At 38.3% G+C, this 26,660-nt stretch overlaps 1 protein-coding gene across 3 annotated transcripts in view; it reads left to right on the top strand.

Moving 5' to 3' along the window:
- LOC101958063 (WASH complex subunit 2) overlaps positions 1-26,660 on the top strand; it is a 56,719-nt gene that overhangs the window by 29,346 nt on the left and 713 nt on the right. The window contains exons 18-30 of one of the 3 annotated variants that reach the window (XM_013364664.4): positions 2,035-2,136; positions 3,744-3,875; positions 4,509-4,678; positions 7,418-7,520; positions 11,499-11,654; positions 13,654-13,836; positions 19,236-19,361; positions 19,495-19,575; positions 20,146-20,268; positions 21,210-21,272; positions 21,641-21,847; positions 23,342-23,968; positions 25,125-25,302. In XM_013364664.4, coding sequence (XP_013220118.2) covers positions 2,035-2,136; positions 3,744-3,875; positions 4,509-4,678; positions 7,418-7,520; positions 11,499-11,654; positions 13,654-13,836; positions 19,236-19,361; positions 19,495-19,575; positions 20,146-20,268; positions 21,210-21,272; positions 21,641-21,847; positions 23,342-23,968; positions 25,125-25,302 — 2,251 coding nt within the window. The remainder of the gene's footprint in view (positions 1-2,034; positions 2,137-3,743; positions 3,876-4,508; positions 4,679-7,417; positions 7,521-11,498; positions 11,655-13,653; positions 13,837-19,235; positions 19,362-19,494; positions 19,576-20,145; positions 20,269-21,209; positions 21,273-21,640; positions 21,848-23,341; positions 23,969-25,124; positions 25,303-26,660) is intronic. The other 2 variants (XM_013364665.4, XM_021735764.3) reach the window with 2 other exon arrangements.

Genomic DNA, 26,660 nt, shown 5'->3' with positions numbered 1-26,660 from the left:
CTCACATCTTAGGGTCTTTGCACTGGCTCCTGCCCCACTGGAAGGCTCTCCTCAGAAGCTCGTTGGTTTACTTTCTTACTCCTCCAGGTCTTCTGAGGCCTCAACTGATGGCCCTACAGAGGACAAGGTTGTTGGCATGCACCACACTGTGCTCCTTCTCCTCTCCTCTCTTCTGTTATTCATAGCATGTGTTGCCAGGGGACCATGTGTATTTATTGTTCATTGTCTCTACCCCAAATTAGTTTAAGCTCCACAACATTTTGTTCCCTGCTTATATACTTGACATGCTACCTCTGGTACTAATGCTTGGTATTACTTACTGTTTAGTAATTATTAAGTCCATGGAAGAAACAAATGTTGAGTTAATTTCAGGGAAAAGCCTGAAATTACTAAGTGTTCTGGTTATTAGTGTTATGAAACAAATCACAATTTCGTGCTTTCAAACATCAAGTTTTATTGTCTCTTATGGAACTAGAGGTTGACTGAGCTCAGCTTGGCCGTTGTCACTAAGGGTCACTTATATCTGAGGGAGGATGGACAAAGAATCATCCCACTCATGTGTCTGGTGCCTGGGTGGGAAAGATTCCTTGGGCCCTCTCTCTATTCCCAAGTGGTCTTCTAGCATGGCAGCTTCAAGGAAGCTGAGTGTTTTATGTGGTGATTCAGAGTTCCAAGTGAGATTCTTGAAAGAGAGCTGGGAAGAGCCTGTATTATTGCCTTTTGTAACCCAGCCTTGGAATCAAGTGTTCCTTATGTTGCATCTGTTTGTTATTTGAGACAGTCAGAAAGGCCCACCCAGAAAAAATGGCAGGGGCATAGTCCCTATTTCTCAATGGTGGCAGTGTCAGGGAACCAGAAAATTTTTAAAAAATCACCACCAAAGGCTTTGCCCTGTTTGTATCATCATACAGTGAATGATTTTATTGGATGTTGTTGGGATTCTTAGGCAAGAAAAAGTAAAACAAGGGGAAATAAAGCATTGAAGCAGAAGGAATGATTCTTTTATATCTCAGGTATGGAGTTGAAGCCTGTCCTAGGAAGTCATTTTGGGGTACATGTTTGAGGAGATTGAAATATCTTTTTTTCTCTAATACCAAGAAAGGTCCGAAATTGTGATGTAAAAATAGGTTTTTACTCTTTGGTTTGGATTGCTTTCATTTTCTGAAAGCATCAGAACACCTTTTTTTAAACCTGCATATAAAGGTGGGAGGGACATGGGACTCCATGGATCCCAGGTGAAAACCACAGTGCTGAGAAGAATTCTTCTCCAATAACTCATTAGGTCTATATTTGAGGACTAATCACTGATTTAATCATTAAAAGGTTATTCAAAGAGGCCTTAGAAAATATGTTCTCATAATTGTATGGCTCTTATATATTGAAGTTTCTTTGCCTGAAGGGCTAGTTGTTCTATTTTATATTTCTAATTTCACGTGGCTCAGTTCACAGAGCTTTCTTAGCAGTCCAAGCCAACATATTAACACATTATTATTCTGATGATTTCTTCAGAATCTTGGAGGTCTTTCTGGTTTGCAAGAGCTTATAGCTGTGGCTAAGGAGAATAGCAAATGGTTTTAAATAGAAACTTAGGTTGTATTATTTAAAGAAAATAACATTATGATCTTAGGAGAGGGAGGTGTGAATAATGGGACAATCATAGATTTAGTAATTTGGGAGTCTCGCCTCTGTTTCCATTATTGAATTTGTGTGATTGTCTCTGATTCTTTAGATAGAAAAAAGAAGCTTTTTTAAAAAAATTTTTTGATAGGATATTGATTAGAAAATGTCTTTCTGCTTTACATCATTTAGGTAGGAACACAGAAGTCCCCAGAGTCCTGTGGCTCTCCTCTAAAACATCAGGCATTTGTGCCATGCACAAACGGGGCAGACTCTGAAGCTCTTTAAAGATTGTTTTAGCCACCTTCCCTCTCCCTTTCAACCTAGATGCATGGTGACCACGATATTCTAGGCTTTAGTGTTTTGTATTGAACTGATATACCCAACTAACCAGCAACTTCACTCTTGATCTGACAGGATTTATTTTCTTCTCAAAATGCAAGTAAGTCCAAAGGTGCGTCTCTCCTGCCCAACAAACTCCCCACGTCAGTCTCCCTTTTCGATGATGAAGATGAAGAGGTAAATATTGTTATTGCAGCACTAGATAATTAACTTTTAGATGAGTGGGAAGTTGTTGTTAATGTGGCTTTATAGCCAGAGGCCCATGTAGTACAGAGGTGATGGGAAAGCAGTCATGCACCCTGCAACTCATGAAACAATAATGTGTCTAGGGAAACTCATTAAGTTTTCCCAGCTATACATTGAGGAGGATGTTAAACTCCTGAACCAAGTGGTTTTTGTTTGTTGGGTTTAGTTATTTTTTGGTGCTAGCGGTTGAACCCAAGGCCTTTCATGTGCTAGGCATGCACTCTGTGACTGAGCTACATCCCCAACTCCCAGCCTAATTCTTAAGGAAAGCTCAGTAGATTTCATTTTTTAGACTCTGCATTTGAGAAATACTGTTTAGAGAGTGAATCTGTGTTATACTCAATGATGTGCGAGAATGTCTTGGACAAAGTGGAAAAAGAATGACCATGTCCCGACTTAGTCTTTCACTCCCACCTGAATGGGGAGATTAGAATGGTGGAGAAAAATAAGAAGGGAAACAAACCAAACTTTAACCCTTACGCAGTATCATGCAGTGGGTAAGCTCATTGGTTGTTGCCTCAGACCTAGCTCCCATCATTTAACAAAAGGGACCTTCAGCAAGTAACTCAACTTTCTGTGATCTTGTATGGTTTATAGGTAAATGGGATTGTTGTGAGAACTAAAGTAACTAATGTAAAACCCTTGCACAGTTTCTAGAACAGAGTAAGTAATATGAGTGTTCACTTTTGTCATTAGTTTTCCCATTTGATGCCAGATCATGATTCTCATGACCTGTCCTACTTTACCACATTCTCCGTAAATGCTCCCTTCATTGATTTTTATGGTTCGGGATGGTCCTCCTGCTGTACCATGCTGTTAAAGGTTTTTCCAATCTAACCCAGTCTGGGACCTTCTGACAGTTTTGTTCAATGACTTTAAGAAGAGATACTTTTGGATACTTGACTACAAAGTAATTTACAAATGCCATTGAACTCATAATCGTCAACCCTTAGGATGTCAGGAATTTAACTATTTCTTAACTTTGTATTCTTTTTAAAAAAATTGACCTGAAACACAAGTTATTCCATCCTCTTTCCTAGATTTGTGTTTTTTTTTTTTTTTTTTTTTTTGTAGCTCTAAAAGAATGGAGAAAGTCTCTTTGTTCTCTTTTTATCCTTTGCTCTAGTTTCTAATTCATAAAAAGAGGTGTGAGTTGCTGGCTGACTGCTCCTGGGACTCTCATGCCCACATAAGAAGGGAAACAAACCAAACTTTAACCCCCACTAGGTGGGGGCACTGAATGGGCCTCAGTTCCCCTCCTCCCACCTTGTCCTCAAGTTGTCTTTCCCCCGCTCCTTCCTAGTATTCTGTCTTTAAGTTCAGTGGTAATCTGTTTCCCTTCCATGGGTAGAGAATGTAGTTAGAAAGGCTCCTGTGGAGTGGGATCTACTAGCAGTCAATGATTTTTTTCCCCCCCCAGATGTGTTATTTTCTGTTATTGATGGAGACTTAACTCCCTTTGACATGGGAGAACAACTTTACATTTTCTGTTTTATGTGTATGAAGCTATCATACCTCTCCACCATTTGTATTTCTAGGATAATCTTTTTGTGGTTCCAGCTGCTACAAAGCAGACATCATCTCTACAAACGCAGAGTCAAGAGAAAGTAAAACCCTTGGGGCAGTCCAAAAAGAAAGCATCTACTTTGTTGTTCAGCAGTGATGAAGAGGTGGGTTAAGATTTTGCCTGAAGAGGAGGAAGAAGATAGTATCTGAGGGGATTTAAGAAATCCTAGCTAACCCAAACATTGTTTTTTTTTTTTTAACCTACTCCTGTTTCATACTTAGTGAAGATCATTTACCAAAAAATAATGTTTATAAGGTTGTGTCTTTTCTTAAAGATATTTAATATGTCTAATACAGTGAATTAAAGATTACTGTTCAAAACGGTGAGAATAAGTGTGGCCCCTAAATTATAATACATGCTAATTCAGATGAGGTAGGCCATGTAGAGAAGTAAAGATTTCTCATGCATCACAAGGTTCATGTCTGAGGCCCTGTACCAAAAGACAAATCAACAAAGGAAAAGCATACACGTTATTTAAGGTAAGTTTTAGGCTTCTTTGGAAGCCATCAGAAATGAAGGCTCAGAGAAACAGGAAAACATGCTAAGTCTGAGGAAGACATGCTTAGTTTAGAGAAGCATGATTGGACAAAAGAGGTATGAACTAATGGTAATAAGCTGGGAAGCATTTGGCAAAAATCTGTTTGTTCTGAGTTTTCTCTAGGATAGGCAAGTATCTACCGTTGAGCTGTGCCTCAACCTCAGGGAGGATTTTTAATAATGTGTTTTATGTTTTAAGGACCAGTGGAATATTACTGATTCACAGACCAAGTCAGCATCTGACAGCAGGTCCAAAGGAGAACTCCAGGACTCAGGAACCAACCAGGGCCAGGAGGCCAAGGTGGTGAAAAAAACGAGTCTCTTTGAAGAGGATGATGAAGATGATCTATTTGCTATTGCCAAGGACAGGTGAGATGGCCATTGTAAGAAATTATTTACTCAGTGTGTGTAGCAGTGAGGAAAGATTTTCAGCGCCCAAGATGGTCATTGTTTCCACTGCTAAAGGTTGGCACCTCCTAGTCCCAACACAAGTGCAAATGCAAATGTCCTTGCCTTTCATAGGCAAGTCTTCTTCCTCAGTACTGAGAAATGTTTGTCTTGGGTCCTTATATTGATTTTATCTGTCATTTTTTTTTTAACCATGAAATATTCTTAGTTTGTCAAGGGTTTAAGTTTTGTGTTTGTTTTGTTTTTTCTCAGGGCTACACTAAAGATTGTATAGTTTGGTCAAGGTTACTTAAAAGTTTGTCATTTCCATAGAAGTCACTTTGCACTGAAAAACATCCTGTTAAGGGGATAGTTCTCTGCAGAGCTCTAGTATCCTACCAGGTTTCGGGAGTCCTACCCACCCTGAGTGACTCTCCACATTGACACTTAAACTGAAGCTGGCAAGAAACTTAGAATAAACATGGGCTGTGTTGATGTAATATGCTGCCTGATTCGCTGTGGGTTCAAAATAACTCTCACCAATAATACTTTTTTCTCTTGAAAACTTTAAATGATTAATTTGAAATTAATCTGACTAGTAGAAGCATAAAGGGGCAATTGATTGGACCTGTCAATCCCGTACCTTAGTGTGATTATGCTTCATTAGATTTAAAAATAAATCAGGCTCAGTGGTAGTGCGCTCACCTAGCATGTGTGAGCACCAACTAAAAATAAATAAAACAAAATTGTAGATATGTCCATCTACAACTAAAAATTTGAAAAATTTTAAAAATAAAAGTAAAAGTACCTCATATTTTTATCTCCAAATATTGTCTTCTCTTCAGATTTCACCGTTCTCTGCTTTAGGCTCCCATGTCTTGACCTCTTTGGCTTCTGGTTCAGAATATGGGCTCTAGAATCCCAATACCTGATGTTAAATTCTGGCCTTGCCATCTCCTATTGGAATAACCTTGGGCAAATTTACCTAATTTATCTGTACCTCAGTTTCCTCATTTCTTATAGAGCTGTTGAAATGATTCAATGAAGCCCAAATCCAAAATGCTGAGCACAATAGCTGGTATGTTGCCAACACTTAGACATTGTCATTCATCATGATAAATGCAGGGGATGTGTTTCATTCCTTTCTTTTCGATGCTGTTTCTCCTGGGACACTATTCTTTCTTTTTTTTTTTTTCCCCTGGCCAGCTTCTTTCAAGAGGTAGTATAAGTCCTCTCTTAAGAAGCCTTCCCTGACCTGAACAAATAAGAAAGAGAAGGAATAGGGTAAAGAGTGGAGAGCAGACACAGCTCTACCTTCATGAACACTCCACTGCAGTTGAGTATTCCGTGTACTTTGGGGGAAGTTACCTGTATATCAGCATGCCCCCTGACACATTCATAGTCATAATCTGATCATAGTCATAAACTAAACATCTCATTTATAAATTCTGATGACTGCCATGTACATTATCTGGTTTTCAGTAGTGCTGTCTGTGCCCTAGACTCATTCCATCTTCAGTTGTTCCTAAGGTTGTCTATAAAATTTTATATGTAGGAAGTAATGCATAGCTTTCATCAGATTTCAGAAGAAAGTTTTATAGACAATAAGTGTAGGTGAGGATGTAGAAGAATTATAAACCTCATATACTGCTGGTGGGATTGTAAAATGGTTCAGCCAGTTTGGAAAACAGTTTAGCACTTCCTCAAAATGTTAAACATAGAGTTAACCATATGATCCAATAAATTCATTCCTAAGTATATACCTAAGAGAAGTGAAAAATGTATATTCATACAGAAGCGTACATGAATGTTTATTGTAGCATTGTTCATAGTAGCCCATAAGTAAAAACAACCTAGATATTCATCAACAGATGAATAAACAAAATGTTGCATAACCATGCATTATTTATTCATGAATTACTAGGAATAAAGTAATGATACATACTAGGCTTTGGATGAAACTAGAAAATGTTAGGTTAACTGAAAGAAGCCAGTCATAAAAGACCAGAAAGAGAGAGACTATGATTCCATTTCTATGAAATGTCTAGAGTAGGTAATTCCAGAGAGATAGAACATAGAATGGTAGCTGCCAGGGTTTATGGGGAGAAGGAACTGGTAAGTGACATGGACTTTCTTTTTTTGGATGATAAAGATGTACACTAAGATTGTGATGATAGTTGCACAGTGAAAATATGAAAATCCACTGATGTGTGTACTTTATGGGGGTTAATTTTATGGTATGTAAATTATGTCTCCTTAAAGCTACTATGAAAAAAGAAGTAGAAGGTAGATCACAAGGCCACTTCCCAAAGCTGCCTGTGGCCCTGTGCTCTGTCTAAGCACCTGTCTTCCTGTCTTTGGAAGAAGGCATATCTGAATTCTCTGGTTCTTCCTCTGCTGTAGGAGGTGGTGAGGGGAACGCTACATCTGTGAATGCCAAGGCATCAGGTGCTTGCAGAGCTAATAGCTAATGCACCTACACTGACTGAAAGTGACTGACAAGAGTCTAGTGACAAGGACCCTGGACTCTTCTACTTAAGTGATTCTTCTTCATAGGTTATTAGCTAGGGACAAATTTCTCCTATTTAAAAGTTTTTCTTATTTGCTTTCAACTGTGTGAGATCAATAGAAGATGATAGGTGGGTTGCTTTAGGTATGGCTTATTATTTTTGTTTTTAAATTACTTTTGCCTTGAGTTTGACCTTTTGTTTGTTCATATAGTCAAAAGAAGACCCAGAGAGCATCACTCCTCTTTGAAGATGACGCTGATAGTGGAAGCTCTCTATTTGGCTCTCCTCCTGCATCTGTTCCTCCTGCAGCAATGGTATTCTTAATCTCATAGACCCAGAAAATAGCATAAATAGTAATACTACCCTGAGTCAGCTCTGAAAATCTGACTGTGGAGATTGAGTCTTAGGGAAGAACTTGTTTGCCTAGTTTAAAAAGAGCTTTTTTGGTTAGTGGTATTCTCCAGGTGGAGCACATGTGCAAAGCCTAAAGAAAAGGATTCCTCCGTGTCATGTAGCCTGTTCAGTCAAGAGTGGGGATAAGAAACTGACAAGGGAGACAGAGTCCAGAGGCATGGAGTTCTGCAAACGTTGGACTAGGCCAGTTAAGGCATGGGTTAGTCAAGTTGCTTTCATTGTGACAAAAACATCCAAGATAATGAACTTGTAAGGAGGGAAGGTTTGTTTGGGCTTACGTTTCAATCCATGACCAGTTGGCTCAGTTACATTTGGAACCATGGTAGCAAAGTTCGTGATGTTAGGAGCACAGGCTGAGGAAGCTGCTTACTTCATGGCACCCTGGAAGCAAAGAGAAAGGAAGGGAATGGAGTCCCAGTATCCCCTCCAGGGACACACCCTGGTGACCTAAGTTCCTTCTATTAGGTCCCTTCTCTTAAAAGTCCCACGTGGGGGACTAAACCTCTAACACATGGTCCTTCAGGGGACATTCCAGATCCAAACTATAGCAAGGCATAAATCATCCTCTTGGGAACATGTTTTATGTGCTAACTACCCCTTTGGTCCTGGTTTACGTTAATAGCCAGTGAGTAAAAAGCAAGGAAATTCTTTCATGTGCTAAAAATACAACGTGTGAACCTTGAGGATATTATGCTAAGTGTAATAAACTAATCACAAAAAACCCCCAGATACTGTATGATTCTACTTATATGGGACTGCTGATGTAGTCAGAGCCAAAGGTATAGGAAGTATAGTGGTAGTTTTCAGGAACTAAAGGGAGAGGGAAATGGGGAGTTGTTTAATGGTATTGAGTTTCAATTTTGCATGATGAAAAAATTCTGCAGATTGGTTGCACAACAGTGTGGATACACTTAAATCTATATACTTCAAAACGGAAGGTGGTAAAATTGTTTGTTTTATGTAAGTTTTTTTTTTTTTTTAAATTTTGTGATAAGAGGGGAGAATAGCTATCAGAGAATGGCTATGTGGTCCAACTACCCTTTCAGTGATTACTTCTGAATGATATTACTCCCATAATGTGAACTAAAAAGTTCAGCCATCTTTGATGTTAGTTTTGTATCAAAAAGGACTATTAAAAAAAGAGAGGAAGGTGCCATTAGGATGTATTTGTCCAGGAACCAAGGCAAACTGGGATCTTGTCACTAGGCCATAGCTCACTCCTCCCCAGCATTCTCTCTCTGGCTATCCATATTTGCACATAGGAAAAAGTGAGACGAAGCACTGTCTTAATACCAACTTCTGATTAACAACCCCAAAAGGAAATCTGTAACTTCTTAGGCTAGGCTTTATCGAGACCCCCTATGCCTGAGCTGTAGTGGCCTGAAAGATCAAGAATCACTGGACACAGAGCCTTAGCCTTACTACTACTCTACTCTTCTTCACCTTGTTTATTACACTTAGCATAATGTCCTCAAGGTTCACATGCTGTATGTAGCACATGAAAGAATTTCCTTGCTTTTTACTGATTGGCTATTAACATAACTGAGAAGCACTGTCCCTAGGACTGTGCAGCTAGGGATTGGGGCACCTATAACTAACGTGGTAACAGGTTCTTCATCAAGATTACACACACCTGTAATCTTGGCTACCTGAAAGGCTCAGGTAGGAAGAGTACAAGTTCAAGGCCTTCCCTCAAAATAAATAAAAGAGCTAGGATATAGCTCAGTGATAGAGAGCATGCCTAGCGTGAGTAAAGCCCTAAGTTCAATCACCAGCATCATACATGTGCACACACACACAAAGGAAACAAAAAAAGAGAAGCTTAAGACATGAATGTTAAGAAGCTAAGTAGCCTACATACTATTTTTCTACCCTTTGTGAAATATAATTACCTTTAGACAATAGTAGATAAGACGTATGTATTTTTTGTTTTATTTTTGTTTAGAGATCTTAGGGTATATATGGAGGAAAAGGCAAATAGGTGTCCCTCCTCTAAAGAAAATATTTTAAAGTAAGTTAAATGTAAGTTGTTTGTAAGCATATCAAGAAAATAAATTTCAACTGAGGATGTTGGCTCAGTGGTAGAGCACCTGCCTAGCATTTGTGAGATCCTGCACCAAAAGAGAAAAGACAAGAAATTTCATCACGAGAATTAAGAGTGAGCTTATCTGCAAGAAGCTTTAAAACGAGTATGGTGAGTGGCATGTTCCTCAGTTTAAAGACCAGAGTCATATGAAGGGAGAATATTTTGCCCTACTTAAGTCTCTTCTTTGTTCCCAATCAACTTGCTGCAGAAATTTGCATAGTTTCTAGTGAGTCCAGAATATTTCATAACACTTATTTTCCTTTAATCCTTTTAGTATTGACTTATCTCTTTTAAAGTTTTTTTGTGAACTTCCAGTCTTCTTTTATTTCAAGTTGAAATCATTTTGCATTTTAAGTTCTCATCCTAACAATAACTAAAAATCATCCCTTTCTTAATTTCATTTATAACTCTTTTTCTGATGTGGATAATAATGTCATCCCTTAGTTTCCCATATCTACATTCCTTGCTTCAAACCTCACTTTCTCATAGCATCTAATCTAGTTAGTATAATAGAGTTATGTTTTTTTTTCCTTAAGAATCTGTTGATAATTCACTTGCCCCAAGGGTGTTTCTCAAAACTTTAGTTCCTAATCTCTAAAAAAATCTCTGCCTTCCAGAGGAGGAAGAGATGAGTGACAAGCCAAAGGGTTTGCAAACTTGTGCAACTACTTAGTTTAAAAATGTCATAACTAGCTATAGAAATATGATGTATGGTTCTTTCAAATGAACAAATGTACATTACCAATTAGAAAGTAGAGTAAGTGCCAGATAGAGAAATAATATGTTTATTCAATGAAGCAACTGATTACTGAAGAACAGGAAAACCTTCATGGGTGATGTGTGAGCTGGACCCTGCTGTAAATATGAGGATTTGCTTCTGCATGCCAAGAGGGGAACATGGTATGGAAGTATAGAAGTCTTCAGTAAATTTAAGGGATGATGAGGAATGGGGAGGCACAGATGAAGAGAGGGATACAGACTAGAGTGTCTGTTGATTGCCATTTACTTAATGCAAAAAGTGCAGTTTTGGGCTTGGAGATGAAGTAATATGACAGGGATTTTTATTTTAGTAGGATGGCTCTGGATGATGCTTAAGAGTTGAAATGTTAAGAGGAGGGAAGCACAGAGAGAGTAATTGTCCTGGCATCATGGCAAGGTCTTTTTTTTTTTTTTTAGAGAGAGAATTTTTTTAATATTTATTTTTTAGTTTTCAGTGGACACAACATCTTTATTTTATTTTATGTGGTGCTGAGGATCGAACCCAGCGCCTCGTGCGTGCCAGGTGAGCGCGTTACCGCTTGAGCCACATCCCCAGCCCACAAGGTCTATTTTTTTTTTTAAAGAGAGAGAGAGAGACAGACAGACAGACACAGAGAGAGAATTTTAATATTTATTTTTTAGTTTTCGGCGGACACAACATCTTTGTTTGTATGTGGTGCTGAGGATCGAACCCAGGCTGCACACATGCCAGGCAAGCTCGATACCGCTTGAGCCACATCCCCAGTCCATACAAGGTCTATTTTTAAGGGAGGACAGGATGGGATTGACAGGAGGTGAAAAGGAGACAAAACAAATGTTTATGGCAGCAGAAACTGAAGTGCTGTGGCCAAAGTCTAGGGGGTAGTGTTTATCTTGTCTTCTGTTGGTGCCTCCCCCACTGTTCTGTGCACTGTTCTTCCATAGTTCACTTATGTCCCAAGAGGACTGGTTTTGGTCTTTCTGTACATTGTCATACTAGTCAGGCACATTTTTTTGGGTGCTGTTGTTGCAAAGTTTACTCTTTTCTCAACAGAAGAAAGAGACTGTCCCTGAGGTGCCACCTTTGCTGTTCAGTGATGAAGGTGAAAAGAAGACACAAATTGGAGTGAAACCCACAGATAAGAATGTCGAGAGTGCCAAAGCATCATCAGACTCGGGGAAAATTGACACAGCTGCGACAGCAGGAAAGGTAGCCTTTGTTCTTGTTTCCCAGTGTGTTTGTGTCTCTTATGTTATTGTAACACACACAAACCCTTATCATCTTTCCACCATAGAAAATGAATGACTCATTTGTATGAAGACTTGAAAACATTGAAAAGTTTGAAGAAGACTGCCTCTGCTCCCACCCCCACCCCCACCCCCACCCGTAGGCGCTTGATTTTTGTTCCCTTTTTTAGATACACATGTGCACACAGTGGTGTGCAGGCTTCCTCTTCTGTGTTGTTATTGACATGTTCATGTCATTGCATATTTCTCTTCCACATCTTTCTTGTTTTTTCATTTTGCCTTTCTCTCTGTATATGTGCTCTTTTTGGCTTCTCCTAAGTGCTGTTCCTCATTCCATTACTTTTCCTCTACTCCCCACCTGTGATTGAGTTAAGATGCCAGAAGATTTTAGTTCATCCTTTTATATTTAGTTAATATTGGCTGTGAATTACAGAGTAGAGTCAAATGTGTACTTTTTCTCAAACAGCTTTTGCCATCTCTTGCTAAAGGCCTTATGGCTAATGCTACTGGCCACATCCGGGAATCTAGTACCAGTACTTGCCTTTGGTTTCTGTTTAACTCATCTTTTTCCTAAATCTTCTTAAACTTTGTGGGTCTAAGTGTTCAGGTTTAATATCTCTCCCCAGGGAATGTATGAAGATTATTACATTTACTTTTTTCATGGAGACTCCTTGGAGCTATAGTAATACAAGTGTATATTTGTACCTATGTCCCTGTGACCTTCTTTTCCCAGTGGCTGCATTTAGACCTGAATTACCTGGTCCTAACCCATTCCATACTTGATTCTTATTATGCTATCCTCTTCCTCACTTGAGGATTGGGGCTGGGTTTGTTTGTTCACCATTATGTTGATAGCCTGTTACCTTGCACATGATAGGTGCTATTTTATAAAGTACATATTTCTTCAAAGAAGCATGTTTTTCCACAGTTTAGCCACTCTGAAATTAGGATGCCTCACGATCAATGGCATGTTTAATCGGCATTGTTTTTCTTTCTTGGTGGTACATAAATGATAAAATAATTTTTAAAAAAGAACCACTATTATTCTAAGTCCCCGTGTGGTGGTGCATGCCTGTAATTCTTGCAGCTTGGGAGGTGGAGGCAGGAGGATCGTGAGTTCAAAGCCAGCCTTAGCAATTAGTGAGACTCTAAGCAACTCAATGAGACCCTGTCTCTAATAAAATACAAAATAGGGCTAGGGATATGGCTCAGTGATCGAGTGCCCCTGAGTTTAATCCTTGGTAACCTCTGCTCCCCAAATTATTTTAGTTGTAGATGGATGCAGTACCTTTATTTAATTTATTTATTTTTATGTGGTGCTGAGGATTGAACCAAGTGCCTCACACGTGCTAGGCAAGCGCTCTAACACTGAGCCACAAACTACCCAGCCCATAATAGTAGTTCTTATGATCAGTGCTTTCTTGTCTGAATTGTGATACTATTTCAATGAATAAGTGTTGCATTTTATGATTATTTTAGTGATCAACCTAATTGCATACACAGAGTATTTCTTCTACAAGTTGAGTGTCTGGTTTTGCTTAGTATGTTTCCCCTTGGGACTGGCATAGTAGTTCAATATTAGAAAATACATGATTGTTTCCAGTAATTGACATACGATGCTTCTGTGACTTAGAAGTTCTTTTCTAACTCATGAGCAACCTGTGTGCATCAGGGTTCTAACTGTATATCTACTAGCAGAGGGGCAGGACTTATGGTCTTAAAGTGTTTGGAAAAATTACCTTTAACTATAGATTATCTCTACAGGACTTCATTTGAGCAGTAATTGAGAACTGACCTCACTCAGTGTTCTGTCACATGAGAGTAGATACAATTAGCTATCATGCTCTGAATCATGTAAATATGGCAGTTAGTTATTGAATCAGTAAGGACCTTGTGAAGCCCAAAGTGGGATATTTATTCCCAGTTACTGATTTTTTTTCTTTTTCTTTTTCCATTTTCAGGAAGGACTTTTGACTACATCTGCTCAGGATGCAGCCAAGAATTCTGATTTATTTTCTTCATCGTCTTCATTAGACAAAGGAACCAAGGGTAGAACCAGAACTGTTCTTAGCTTGTTTGATGATGAAGAGGATAAAATGGAAGATCAAAACAACATTTCTGCTCCACAGAAAGAAGTAGGAAAGGTGAGCAAAAAATGATAAAAGTTCACACCTTAGACAAGATAAAAGAATCCTATTTTATGGTGTTCATTCTGTTGTTGAGTTACTGAAGAAACCTTAGCTTTCAATAAAGAATGTAACTGACTCTCTCAAGTCATTTAGGTATTCAGGAGTTCAAATCAGTGACGCTCAGATAGCATTGTTGGATAGGAGATTAGAATTTCACCTGCCTCTCTCGGGCTTTTTAGACCTTATTTCTCTTAGCAAACCTTTGCCCCTTGACTAGTTATAGGATATGAACAATAGAAAAGGTAAGTTAGGCCAGATCTGTACACTTACATTATGTCTGGCATTTAGTTTTAGAAATATATGTTGTACATGGACCTTTCAGGTATCAGCATCCTTTTTTTTTTTTTTTTTTTGTAAAGGGCTGTATAGTAACTATTTTTGCTGTTGCAGGTCATATGGGTTCTCTCATTGCTGCTCAGCTCTACCCTTGGTAGTGTGAAAGCAGCCCTAAAAAATACTAAAATGACTGGATATGATTATGTTCCAGTAAATTTTATTCAAAGTAAGTGACAGTCATTCTGTGAGACTGATAGTATCCAGATATTAAAAATACACAGACTCATCACAAGAAAACTACTGACCAATATCTTTAATGAATATAAATGCTAAAGTCCTCAATAAAATGCTATAGTAAACCCAATCTATTAAAATATGAAAAGATTACATAGCATGACAAGTGGAATTTCTCCCAGAAATTCAAGGTTGGTTGAACATTTGAAAATGAAATAATATATCATATCAGTAAAATAAAGGATAAAAAGCATGTGGTCATCCCAGTAGAGGCAGAAAATGTACTTGATAAAATAAAAACCCTCAATTAATTAAGCATGGAAGGAAACTTCCTCAATTTGATAAAGGACATTTGTGAAAACCCATAGCTGACTTTATACTTAATTGTGAAAGACTAAATGCTGTTGCTTTAAGATCATGAGTAGATAAGGACATTCACTCTTGCCAATTCCAATCAATTTTGTACTGGAGATTCTAAGCAGGGTAGTTAGACAAGAAACTAAATTAAAATAAAGAGTTAAACTATCTCTATCTATAGCATGTCCTAAAGTATCTATTCAAAGTAATTAAATTCAGCAAGATTGTAGAATATAAGATCAATATTTTAAAACCAATTATAATTTTATATGCCAGAAACAGTCTGAAAATGAAATTAAGAAATCAATTCCATTAACAGCACCAACAAAAAAATAAAGTACTTAGGAATAAATTTAACAAAAGAATTACAAGACTTGTATATTAAGAATTATGACAGTATGAAGAGAAATTAGAGACTTAAAATAGATAGAAAAACATCTCATATTTATGGATTGGAAGCCTTAATATGTGAAGATGACAGTATTCCCCAAATTTATCTACAGATTGAATGTAGTCCCTATCAGAATTCCTCATTGCTTTTTGCAGAAATGGACATGCTGATCCTAAAATTTTTATAAAAGTGCAAAGAACACAGAATAGCCAGCAATCTCAGAAAAAAAGAAAGTTAGACTTACACTCTCTGATTTCAAAACATACTTCATCACAGTTTAGTACTAGCATAAGGTTAAACTATATAGATCAGTGGAAGAGAATTGAGAATTCAGAAATAAACACTTTAACAGTCAGTTTTTGATAAGGGTACCAGGATAATTCAATGGAGAAATAATATTTATTCAACAAATAGTGCTGACCCACTCATAAGCCACATGCAAAAGAAAGAGGTTGAATTGTTACCTCATCCTACACACAAAAATGAACTTATAATGGTTCAAATATACATGTAAGAACTAAAACAGTTAGTATATGAGTAAATGATTATGACCTTAGATTACGTAAAGCTTTCTTAACTATGACATCAAAAGTACAGGTGACAAAAAAGTAGCCAAATTGGACTTTATTAAAATTAAAAATAGTTGTGCTTCAAAAAATACCACCAAAGCTGGGTACAGTGGTGCATGCCTGTAATACCTGTGGCTTAGCTGGCTGAGTCAGGAGGATCACAAGTTCAAAGCCAGCTTCAGTAATAGTGGGGCACTAAGCAACTCAGTGAGACCCTGTCTGTAAATAAAATGCAAAATAGGGCTGGGGATGTGGCTCGGTGGTTGAGTGCCAGAGTTCAGTCCCCAGTAAACAACCCCCACCCACCCATTACAAAAAAACACACATACACAAAAAAACCCCTGACCATCAAGAAAGTGAAAGGATGACCCACAGAATGGGAGAAAATTCTTTCAGGTATTTGCTAAGGGATTATATTTAGAGTATGTGAAAGAATTAAAACTCAGTAATAAAACTTGATAAAAAGATGACCCCCCCCTTTTTTTTTAAAGCGAAAGGATGCAAATAGAAGTTTCTACAAAGAAAATACACTCATTGGCAAAACACATGAGAAGATACTCTGCATCATCAGTCATTAGGGTAGTACTAATCAAAACCATAATGAGATGCCCACCAGGAAGGCTACAACTCAAAAAAGGGAGTTACAAGTTTTGAGGAGGTGTGAAGAATCTGAAACCCTCATTTGTTCCTTCTGAGAATGTGAAATGGTTCAATCAGTTTGAAACACCCACATGACCCAGCAGTTCCACCTCTAGGTTTATCCAAAATGGATGAAAACACATTCACACAAAAATGTGAATGTGAATGTTTCAGCAGCATTGTTTATAGTAGCCAAAAGATGGAAACAACCGGAATGTGCATCCACTGAAGAATGGGCACACACAATGTTTTCTACTCATTCAATGGATTACAACGGTCCCTCCTTATCAAAGATTTTTCTTTCCACAGTTCCAGTTACCCACAGTTAGCTATACCCTGAAAATCTTAAATGGGAAATTCCAGAAATTTGTAAGTTTTAAGTTGTGCCCCTTTCTGCATAACATGATAAACTGCACACCATCCCTCTTCATTCACCCTTGATATTGTACATCCCTTTGTCAAGCTTATCCATGCTATGTAGGATACCTGTCCAGTAGTCCCTTAGTAGTGTTTTGTGTTTTTGCAGTTAAATCCTTATTTTACTTAATAATATCCCCCAAACACGAGAGTAGTGATACTGGCAATTTTAATATGCCAAAAAGAAATAATAAGGAGGCCTTCCTTTTAGGCAAGGTAAAAGTAATAGACTTAAGGAAAAGAAAAAAATCATGTGCAGAGGTGGCTAAGCTCTATGCTAAGAACAAATCTGTCACATTGTGAAGGAAGAGAAAGAAACTCATGCTGGTTTTGTTCTACATCTCACACTGTAGAATGTATGGCCACAGCGGGTGATAGGTGCTTATTTATGGTAGAAACAGCATTGGATTATAGACTTCCATACTCTTGAGGTTTCAGGTATCTACTGGGGGTCTTAGTGTGTGTCCCCCACAGGAAAGGGAAATCAGCTGATTTATTTAGCAACAAGAAGTATGAAGTAAATAGGAGGAATGAGTTCTAATACTCCATGGCCCAATAGGGTGACTATAATTCACAACAATCCATTGGCTATTTTTATAAAGAACTTTAGAAAGAGTTTGAAGTTTTCTAATTCACAGAAATGATAAATATTTAAGGAGATGGAAATGTTAATTATCCTGATTTCATCATTGCACATCATGTATAGGTATCCGGTTACCACACAGTACCCATAAGACAGAAAGTAGATGAGTGGTTGCTTGGGGCTGAGTAAAGTGGGTGGGCAGGAATGGAAAATGACCACTAATGGTTTGGGGTATGTTTGGGTGATGAAAGTGTTCTAAGTTTAGATTGTGGTGATGGTGCTTGCACACGTTGTGTGAGTTATCTCAATAGAGATGTTTGGGGAAAAAAACTGGTTTGGCTTCTCGGAGAATCCCATTTTTTTTTTCTAAATATCAAACTGAATAGTTTGTATTGATTTCTACAAAAATGTTTTATGAATTCTTCATTATACCAGCGGAATAACCTTATTTGTAAATGAAAGCTGCACATAGTGAATATAAATGATTTACTGTATTTTCTCATGCAGTGTGTGATTTGGGTACTGTTTTTTCATGACTTGAAACTTTTAAGTTTAGTTTCTGTGTTAAACTGGTTCTTATATATTAATAATAATTAATCATTAGTTAACAATGTAATTTAATTTGTTCAGAAGTGGGGTTTTGTTCTTAATCTTTTGTTTGTTTAGGCTGTCATAATAATGAATAGGGATGAATTTTAGAATGTCAGATCTGAAGCATGATATCTTCAAATCAAGTAATGTGAACAGTAATTTTTAAATGTCTGTTATCCTAGCAAACAAAAAGATAACTTTTATGGAGTCTGAAGGTAGCAGGATGGAAGGCTTAGGAGATGGCTTGCTGGTCATGCCTGTGCCATGTCTGTGGACTAGGGATACATGCTTGATCCACTCTGGTTTTTGGGATTAAGCCACTGGTGTCTGTTGTTCCTTTTAGGAATGAGAACTCATTTAACTTTGTTTGTATTCCAAAATGTTTCTCATGGAACTCATGGATTTTTTAAAAAATAAATGCTCAGATACCACACAAGGGTTGAAAGATGATCTTTCTAGATTATGTTTTCTGTATTCATAAATTTACTTTCCTCTATTTTTGATAGCTCTACAGTATTCTATTATGTGAATAAATTGCTTCAACCTTTTGCCAGTATAAGCAGAACTGCAGGGGACACCTTTCTTGTGTCCATCTTGGTACTTGTGACTTTTGCTTAATAAATCCTTAGAAATCTAATCACATTGGAACCACCATTTGACCCAGCTATCCCACTCCTTGGTCTATACCCAAAGTTTTTAAAAACAGCATGCTACAGGGACACAGCCACATCAATGTTTATAACAGCACAATTCACAATAGCAAAACTATGGAACCAACCTAGATACCCCTCAGTAGATGAATGAGTAAAGAAACTGTGGTATATATACACAACGGAATATTACTCCGCAATAAAAGAGAATAAAATCATGGCATTTGCAGATAAATGGACGGAGTTAGAGAAGATAAAGCTAAGTGAAGTTAGCCAATCCCTAAAAACCAAAAGGTGAATGTTTTCTCTGATATAAGGAGGCTGATTCATAGTGGGGTTGGGAGTGGGAGCATGGGAGGAATAGAGGAACTCTACATAGGGCAGAGTGGTGGGAAGGGAAGGGGGGGCATGGGTTAGAAATGATGGTGGAATGAGATGGACATCATTACCCTAAGTACGTGTAAGAAGACACAAATGGTGTGAATATACTTTATATACAATCAGAGATATGAAAAAATGTGCTCTATATGTGTAATATGAATTGTAATGGATTCTGCTGTCATGTATATCAAATTAGAACAAAAAAAAAAGGAAAACAAAAGAAAGAATGAAATCTAATAACATGTGATCTTCTCTCTTTCTCCCAGGGTCAAGATCCTGATGCCCGCCCCAAGAGCACAGGTGTGTTTCAGGACGAAGAGCTCCTCTTTAGTCACAAGCTCCAAAAGGACAATGACCCAGATGTTGACCTTTTTGCTGGCACCAAAAAAAAGGTTAGTTTCCAGTGTATCCCTGCATTATATGTTTGTTATTGTGGTAGATAGTCTCTCACTGGCTCACTGAGGTCTGTTTGTAAATTATTTTTCTTTTCTTTTGGATATTGAATCTAAATGTTTTCTATTGTAGTTGTCAAAGCCAAGCACTGGGAGCCTGTTTGGTGATGATGAAGACGATGATCTTTTCAGCTCTGCTAAGACCCAGCCTGTGGTATCAACCTTTTGTTCTCAGTGTTGGGGAGTGTGGGAGAGGAAACTATATCCAGTTATAAGATGAAGGAAAATTACATTGTTTCCTAACTAATAATATTAGAACATTAACTGACCCAGACCCTCTGACTGTATTAAAAATGTCTTTGATTTTTTAAATGGTCATTACATACAATATGGTGACTGCATTTTTGGGCCTTTTAGAGAGAAAATTTTAAATCTGAGTTTTAGCCCCTGTGTGTTATTTTTTTTTTCCCCTCTGCCCCACTCAGTTTTTTATATACTATTTTCTTTTTATCATAGAGAGGACTCCTGCAAAAAAAAAAACAGTTTTTTTTTTTTTTTTTTTTTTTTGGTGATGCTGGGAATTGAATACATGCTAGGCAAATACTCTACCACTGAGCTATATCCCCAGCCCTAGGACATCTTTAAAATGCTATTTTACTTTTACCTAGTTCAACTTCATTTTCAAGGGACTTATAAAACCCAGAAGCCAGGTTCCTTTTTTACATTATGATTTTACTTTAAAATTTGATACATGACAGACTTTGATATTCTTTTTCTTTTGAAGGTACCAGAAAAAAAGAGGGTAGTGAAAAAAGATCACTCTGTTTCCTCTCTCAAGAACCAAAAACATCCAGAGTCATCTCAAGGTAGCAAAGAAAAAAGCATATGGAAACCAGAAACATCACAGGTTAGAACTGACCTCTGTAAGGACCTGCAGCTTTTATTTGCATCCCAGTACAGACTAATTCCATTATGCAAACCCAGAGTTACTCAGAGTTCTCTTAGTTGAGGAAATAGCAAAAGGACCTTTCTTTTTTCCCCCACTCTATTCTTTTACCCCCTTTTATCTCTATTCTCCCTTTCTACTCTGGAATTTCATGATTCTGTACTTAATCATTATTATTTTTTGACTCTATTCCAAATTTAGTTCTAGGATGGAATTAAGTTAGGGTGAAGAACTTTTTTCCCAACTAGAGACCCCATTTCTCCTCTGGGATAGAATGAAATTTGAGTTAATATAAATCACATGTGATTTATTAGTTTCTTCTAAGTGTCAACATTTCTGAGATGGCTGTTAGACTTTCTCATCAGCAGTCCTCTCAGAATTCTGTGGAGCTTCTTCTGAGAATAGGCCAGAAGTCTGGCTGGAGTGTGTCCCTGGATGTCACTGAGGCCTCTGTCTTGAGCTCAGAAAGGGAGGCACTTGGACTAGCACATCTCTACTCACTCACCCCCCAAACTCCAATTCTTCAGTGTTAGAAGTGGTGTCAGGTTGGGGGAGAGGTTCAGTGTGCTCCTCTATGCCACTGTGGTGGATTGCCAGCAGGTGCCAGCTGATCAGGCTTTACTGTTCTGACAGACTACAGCTCTTGCAAATCTTATTCCTCATCTGTGTCTCCCTCTTCTTCATGTATGATCTGAGCCTTTCCACCTACATGCCAGAGGAGGGGGCACAGGTGAAGTAAGGGTAGCAAAGATTTTGAGGCCCTGGGAGGGATTTGAATGAATGATTTGGAGAGTGACAGCTTTGCTCTATCACAGATTTATGTACAGGCGTGACTGTAATCCCTGAGACACTTTGCTTCCTCTTTCCCCAATGGATTTTTAACTGAATGTAATTTCATACAGGATTCGTCAGGTCTCGTTCCATTTAAAACCAAAGAACCGTCCACTCGGATCGGGAAAATACAAGTAATTATAACACATCTGGAATCTTCATTGCCTACCTTGTGGCATCTATAAACCTTGTTTGAATTTTCACTTTTTTCAGCTGCTGCCAAGCATTTCTTCATCTTTCCCCCCACTCCAGCCACACCCCCGATTCCACCTAGTTGTTGCTTCTTGTGTGCTCTGTCTTTAACGTCTTTTCTTTGATCACAGTGGTGGGCACAAGTGTGTGACCCCCTGTTCTAATTCTGAGACTAGATCAGGTGATTTTCCTACATTTTTTTTCTCCTCTTGTATTCTACATTGTGTACACCGAATCTCATCATGTCACAGAAATAGTAAGAGATTAATGTGTTAAAGAATAAATACTGAGTTTCATTTTTCTTCTTTAGGCAAATTTAGCAATTAACCCAGCAGCCTTGCTGCCTTCAGCGGTTCCCCAGATCTTGGGAGCAAAACCTGTTTCACCAGAATTGGCTTTTCCTTCATCTGAACCTGGAAGGAGCCACGGTCTGGAAAGTATGCTTCCTGGCAGTGCAGAGGCTGGTGTGAGTTTCGATCTTCCAGCTCAGGCAGACACCTTACACAGTGCAAACAAGGTGATGAAAACATCTTTGCTTGCTTGCTTTCCTTTAGCCAGAATAATTTGGATGCTTCTTTCTAGTTCATTGATAGAAATGCCTCTTTAATTCCACATTGAAGATTCCACATCCTTGCTTCAGTCCCTCCTACTTTTCTCCACCTCCCTAATTCTGCTTCTGCTTTTTCATTGTCTGCTTTTGTTCCATTTACATTACATGGTAGCCACAATGAAGTTTCCCCCTATCTCATTTGGTGTCTGCCATCTCACTGTGCAGAGGAGAACATTCTAGCTTCTAGTTTGGTATGAAAGCCCCTTTACAGGTGAAGCCCAGCCATGCTTCCAGCTTTCCCACCAATCTCCCCACACTGCAGCCTGAACTCCAAACACTAGGCTCAATTCCCTGAGTACACAAACTTCGTCCTGCTGCTGCCCACCAGTCATGCTGCTTCCTCACCTGGAATGTTCTTCCCCACCCTCCACTCACACCTCTGACTTCTGTTGCTTTCCCCTCCTGTTCCCATGTCCTGGGCTCCTTTTGCAAATCATGGCAATTCCTCCTCAAGTAAAAAACCTGTCACACTATTTCACAGAATCTCTGATAAACTCTGAACTCTTGGAGCTTTTCCTTCTATTTTAAAGGTTTTTCTTTTTTCTACCTAGACTCCCTTCTCTTGAAATCTTAGCTGATCTTTAAAGTGATGAGACCTAGAATGATTTAACCTTAGCAAATACATTCATTTTAAGTGTTTACAGATCTATTTTTTATAAAGTAAAATATCATTTTATTGTAATTTTTATTAGTCTTTTTTTGGTGGTGGTAAGTTTAAATTAACTACTTCTTGAATTATTCATGAAATTTCCTAGAAGTAGGCAGATACCGTCAAGTACTTTGCCCAAAATAGGTTGTACTCTCTAAAACTTGACTGGATTGTATATTTTGGAACATATCACAAATATTAAATCATAGCTATTGAGAGACTAATGTTTCAATGTTGTATTAAGGGCTCTGGTTTCAGAACCATTTTTTTTAATATTTGAATTTGGTATTTGTTGGCTTGAAGAAAACAGAACCTCAGGTTACCTCTCTTTCCTTATTGTGTCATTCCTCTTTGCTCCTGAAGTCTAATTTAGATTAGCACCTAGTAAAGGTTGGTTCCAGAATCTCCCAATGCTATCTTGTTTTGAAAGGTGCCCACATTTGAATAGAGAAAAGAAGAATGCCTGTGAGGGTTGTGAGTCATAGAACATCAATCTGCCTACATTCTGGGGTCCCAGCAGACACTGAAACTGCACCATAAACTGCTCTCAAAAGCCTCAAAAATGAAGTATGCTAGCAAACTCTTTTGGAAATCTTTAAGAAATAATTTCTTTTGTATTTCAGATAATGATTGATAGAGACCAGATAACCTTATAGTACTTCATGCTACTGATTTCTTTGCTATGTTAGCTTTTAATACTTTTTACTTTATCATCAGATCAGCATGTGATTTTTTTTTTCATCCAATTGCAGAGCCGTGTCAAAGTGAGAGGGAAGCGCAGACCACAGACCCGTGCAGCCAGGCGGCTGGCTGCCCAGGAGTCCAGTGAGGCTGAGGACATGAGTCTACCCAGAGGATCCCTTGCACAATTGGCAGATGGTGCCATTTCACCAAATGGCTGGCAACCTCAGCCTAGAGCAGCCAGTGGAGAGGTCTTTCAGGAGGCAGTGGTTGCTGCTGCTGCTGCTTCTCCACCTTGGGAAAATAGTTCTGTTCCTGCAATGGACAGAAGTCCCTTTGCAAAGTCCCTGGGTCAGTCCAGAGGCGAAGCTGACCTGTTTGAATCTGGGGACATCTTTTCCAGGGGCCCAGGATCTCAGTCCATGGAGAGATCAAAAGCCAAGGGGAAGGCATCAGAGACCATGGCCCACCCACCAGCAGGGAGTAAAGAAAAAAGCCCCCTATTTCCTGTACTTGGTGAAGCCAGCAGTGATGATGATCTTTTTCAGTCTGTTAAACCAAGACCAGTAAAGAAAGCAAATCCTTTTCCCCTCTTGGAAGATGAGGATGATCTCTTTACAGATAAGAAAGGCAAGAAGAATGAATCAAAATCTAATAGCCATCAGGAAGTCATGTCAAAAACAGAAGATATTTTTGAGGTAGTAAAATATTTCGTCCTTATTTCTCTGTTAAGAAAAACAACTGATTGACTCATTTATGCTATCTATTACATTAAGCTAGACACCTGATATTTACTTAATGGTTATAATTAGGAATCCCTATTTATTTAAACATTTATTTTTTAGTTGTAGGTGGACACAATATCTTTATTTTATTATTATGTGATGCTGAGGATTGAACCCAGGGGCTCACACATGCTAGGCAAGTGCTCTACCTCCGAGCCACAACCCCAGCCCAAGATTCCCTGTTAATGACTGAAATTTATACAGAAGTGTTTGATTTATTGTTGTTGTTGTTGTGTTGCTGCATGTAGGGATATTTTTTGGCTGGTCATAATCCTTGATAAAAGTCTTGATTTTATTCATTTATTCATTCATTCATTATATTCATTTTGTTGTATTGGGTATCACACCCAGAGCCTCTAACACGCTGGGCAAGCATTCTACCACTGAGGAACACTCCCAACCCCAGGTCTTGATTTTGATAGTTTTGATTTTTTTTTTTAAATTTTATAGAACGCTGGTGTAGTCAGCTTCCTTGACATACCACTCTCTGACATATATGAAGTCTATTGGTGTAGCTTGAATGTTTAACATTTGGTTTTGAGGAAATAGGCCTTGGCTGGACCTGCTAATTTAGCAAAGGCACATGCAGTAAGGCTTTCAGTGGCTGTTGCTCAATAGGTATCTGTTGAGCATTTGGGTCCTGCAGGTGGAGTGAACTAGGACCACAATTGCTCTGTTCCTCAGAGCTCTCAGGGAGAGCAAACAAATATAAATGGGGAAAGAGATAATTAAGATATTTTCAAATAGCACAAAGTGCCATGAATAAAACTAGGGAAGAATGGTGAGTAGGGGTAGGAGACTGTCCTTCAGGTAGAACAGGTAGAGAAGGCCTCACTGTAGGGCTGGTGTTTTAATATGTAGAATAATGGAGAAGGCCTCACTGTAGGGCTGGTGTTTTAATGATAGAATAATGAGAAAGGCATGTGGAGGAGTGCATTCCAGGCAGAGGGGCAGCTCTATTCCCAAACACCCTAAACAGTTTGCGTTTCTGTACCGTGTTGAAGTATTTTTATTAAGAAATTTTTTTTTAATTTAAAATTGTTTTGCTTGTTTGTTTTGGTTTAACAAGGATGATATATTTGCTACAGAAGCAATTAAACCCTCACATAAAAAAAGAGAGAAGGAGAAAACTTTGGAATCCAACTTATTTGATGATAACATTGATATCTTTGCTGACCTAACTGTAAAACCCAAAGAAAAGTCCAAAAAGAAAGTAGAAGCTAAATCTATATTTGATGATGATATGGGTAAGTTTGTTTTTCTCTGTTTGATCTAGAGAATTGTTCCTATTCAGTCCTTGATCTGTCTGCTATTACTTGTATTGGCCATTTCCTAGAAACTGTTCCCTAGTAGATTTCAGTTTGCTATGTAATCCTGAATTAGGCTGAGTGTGGGTAAGTTATGGATAGTCATTTTGATGAAACAATTTTTTGGCAAGGTAGACATCAAGGAATATGAAGGTACCCAGAATTTAACCTTTCTGCATTAACCATCTGACAAACACTGTGATGCTATGAAAGCATGATCCATTAGGAACTGACCCATGGGCTGATATAGGCTAAGGTAGCTATGTTGGGTACCATGCAGTAGGTTGAGTCAGAGTTCCTGCTAGAGAGTAAGGGTCAGCATTTCAAAAACTTGGGCATAGATGAGGTGAGTAGGATTGCAAGGAAGTAGAACATACATCAAACTTGGTATCTCATTGTTTGTGAACATGCTACAATTTCTGCTTGCTCAATGGGCAAGCCAGATGCCCAGTAGCTATAAATGTTGGGCTTCCTGTGTATCCTATGTCTAAAACTTGGGAGTTAAGGCCAAATATATGCCTCTGATTCTTCCTATCCAAATCTAGACCTTGAGACTACCTGGGAGACAGTTGGTGTTGCAGAGCCACACAGGGCATACTGCCTCAGCAAACTGTGTGCTATCTCCCACCCTGTGGAGTACAGGAGACTTCATTTGTTTCTTACCAAAAATGTAATACACACTATGGTAATAGTCATATAATTTAGAAAATGAAAAAAAGCCTCAGATGTAAGCAAGATCAGTAGTTTGGTTTATGTCCTTTCAGACATTGTGATGATAATATATATTTGTATACATATAAACATATACTTCTTTTTTTCCTGTTCTGCTGTTTCTTTTAGTCACCATTTTCTTTTCTCTTTTTATCCCGCATAGTGCTAGGGATCACACCCAGGGCCTCACATATACTAGGTATATACCATACCATTGAACCACATCCCCAGAGCCCTCCTAGGCACTTTGTGTCTTTCCATGTCAGCACATGGAGATCTCCTTCCTTGATTTTAGTGGTTGTGTAATACTGCTTTATATTTAGCCATTAGCCTTTTAATGGTGGTCTCACTTGTTTCTAAGTTTTCTCTATTACCAATAATGGCTGTGGTCTTTATCATTTGTGTGTACCTGTCTTTGCATCCACATGTTGGAATCTTGGTATAACAGAATCTAAACAGTAACATTACTGGGCAAGCAGCATAATTAAGACAAGCTTTAGAGTAAGTGGAACACTAAACATGGATATAGTCACAAAGACTTCACTCTTACCATTGAGATGCCTTGAATTAATGTATTTATTCTGAAA

Source organism: Ictidomys tridecemlineatus, chromosome 1 (assembly GCF_052094955.1).
Source record: "Ictidomys tridecemlineatus isolate mIctTri1 chromosome 1, mIctTri1.hap1, whole genome shotgun sequence".
Lineage (NCBI taxonomy): Eukaryota > Metazoa > Chordata > Mammalia > Rodentia > Sciuridae > Ictidomys > Ictidomys tridecemlineatus.
The sequence above is the reverse complement of the archived record's forward strand: the minus strand, read 5'-3'. Positions and strand labels throughout refer to the sequence as shown.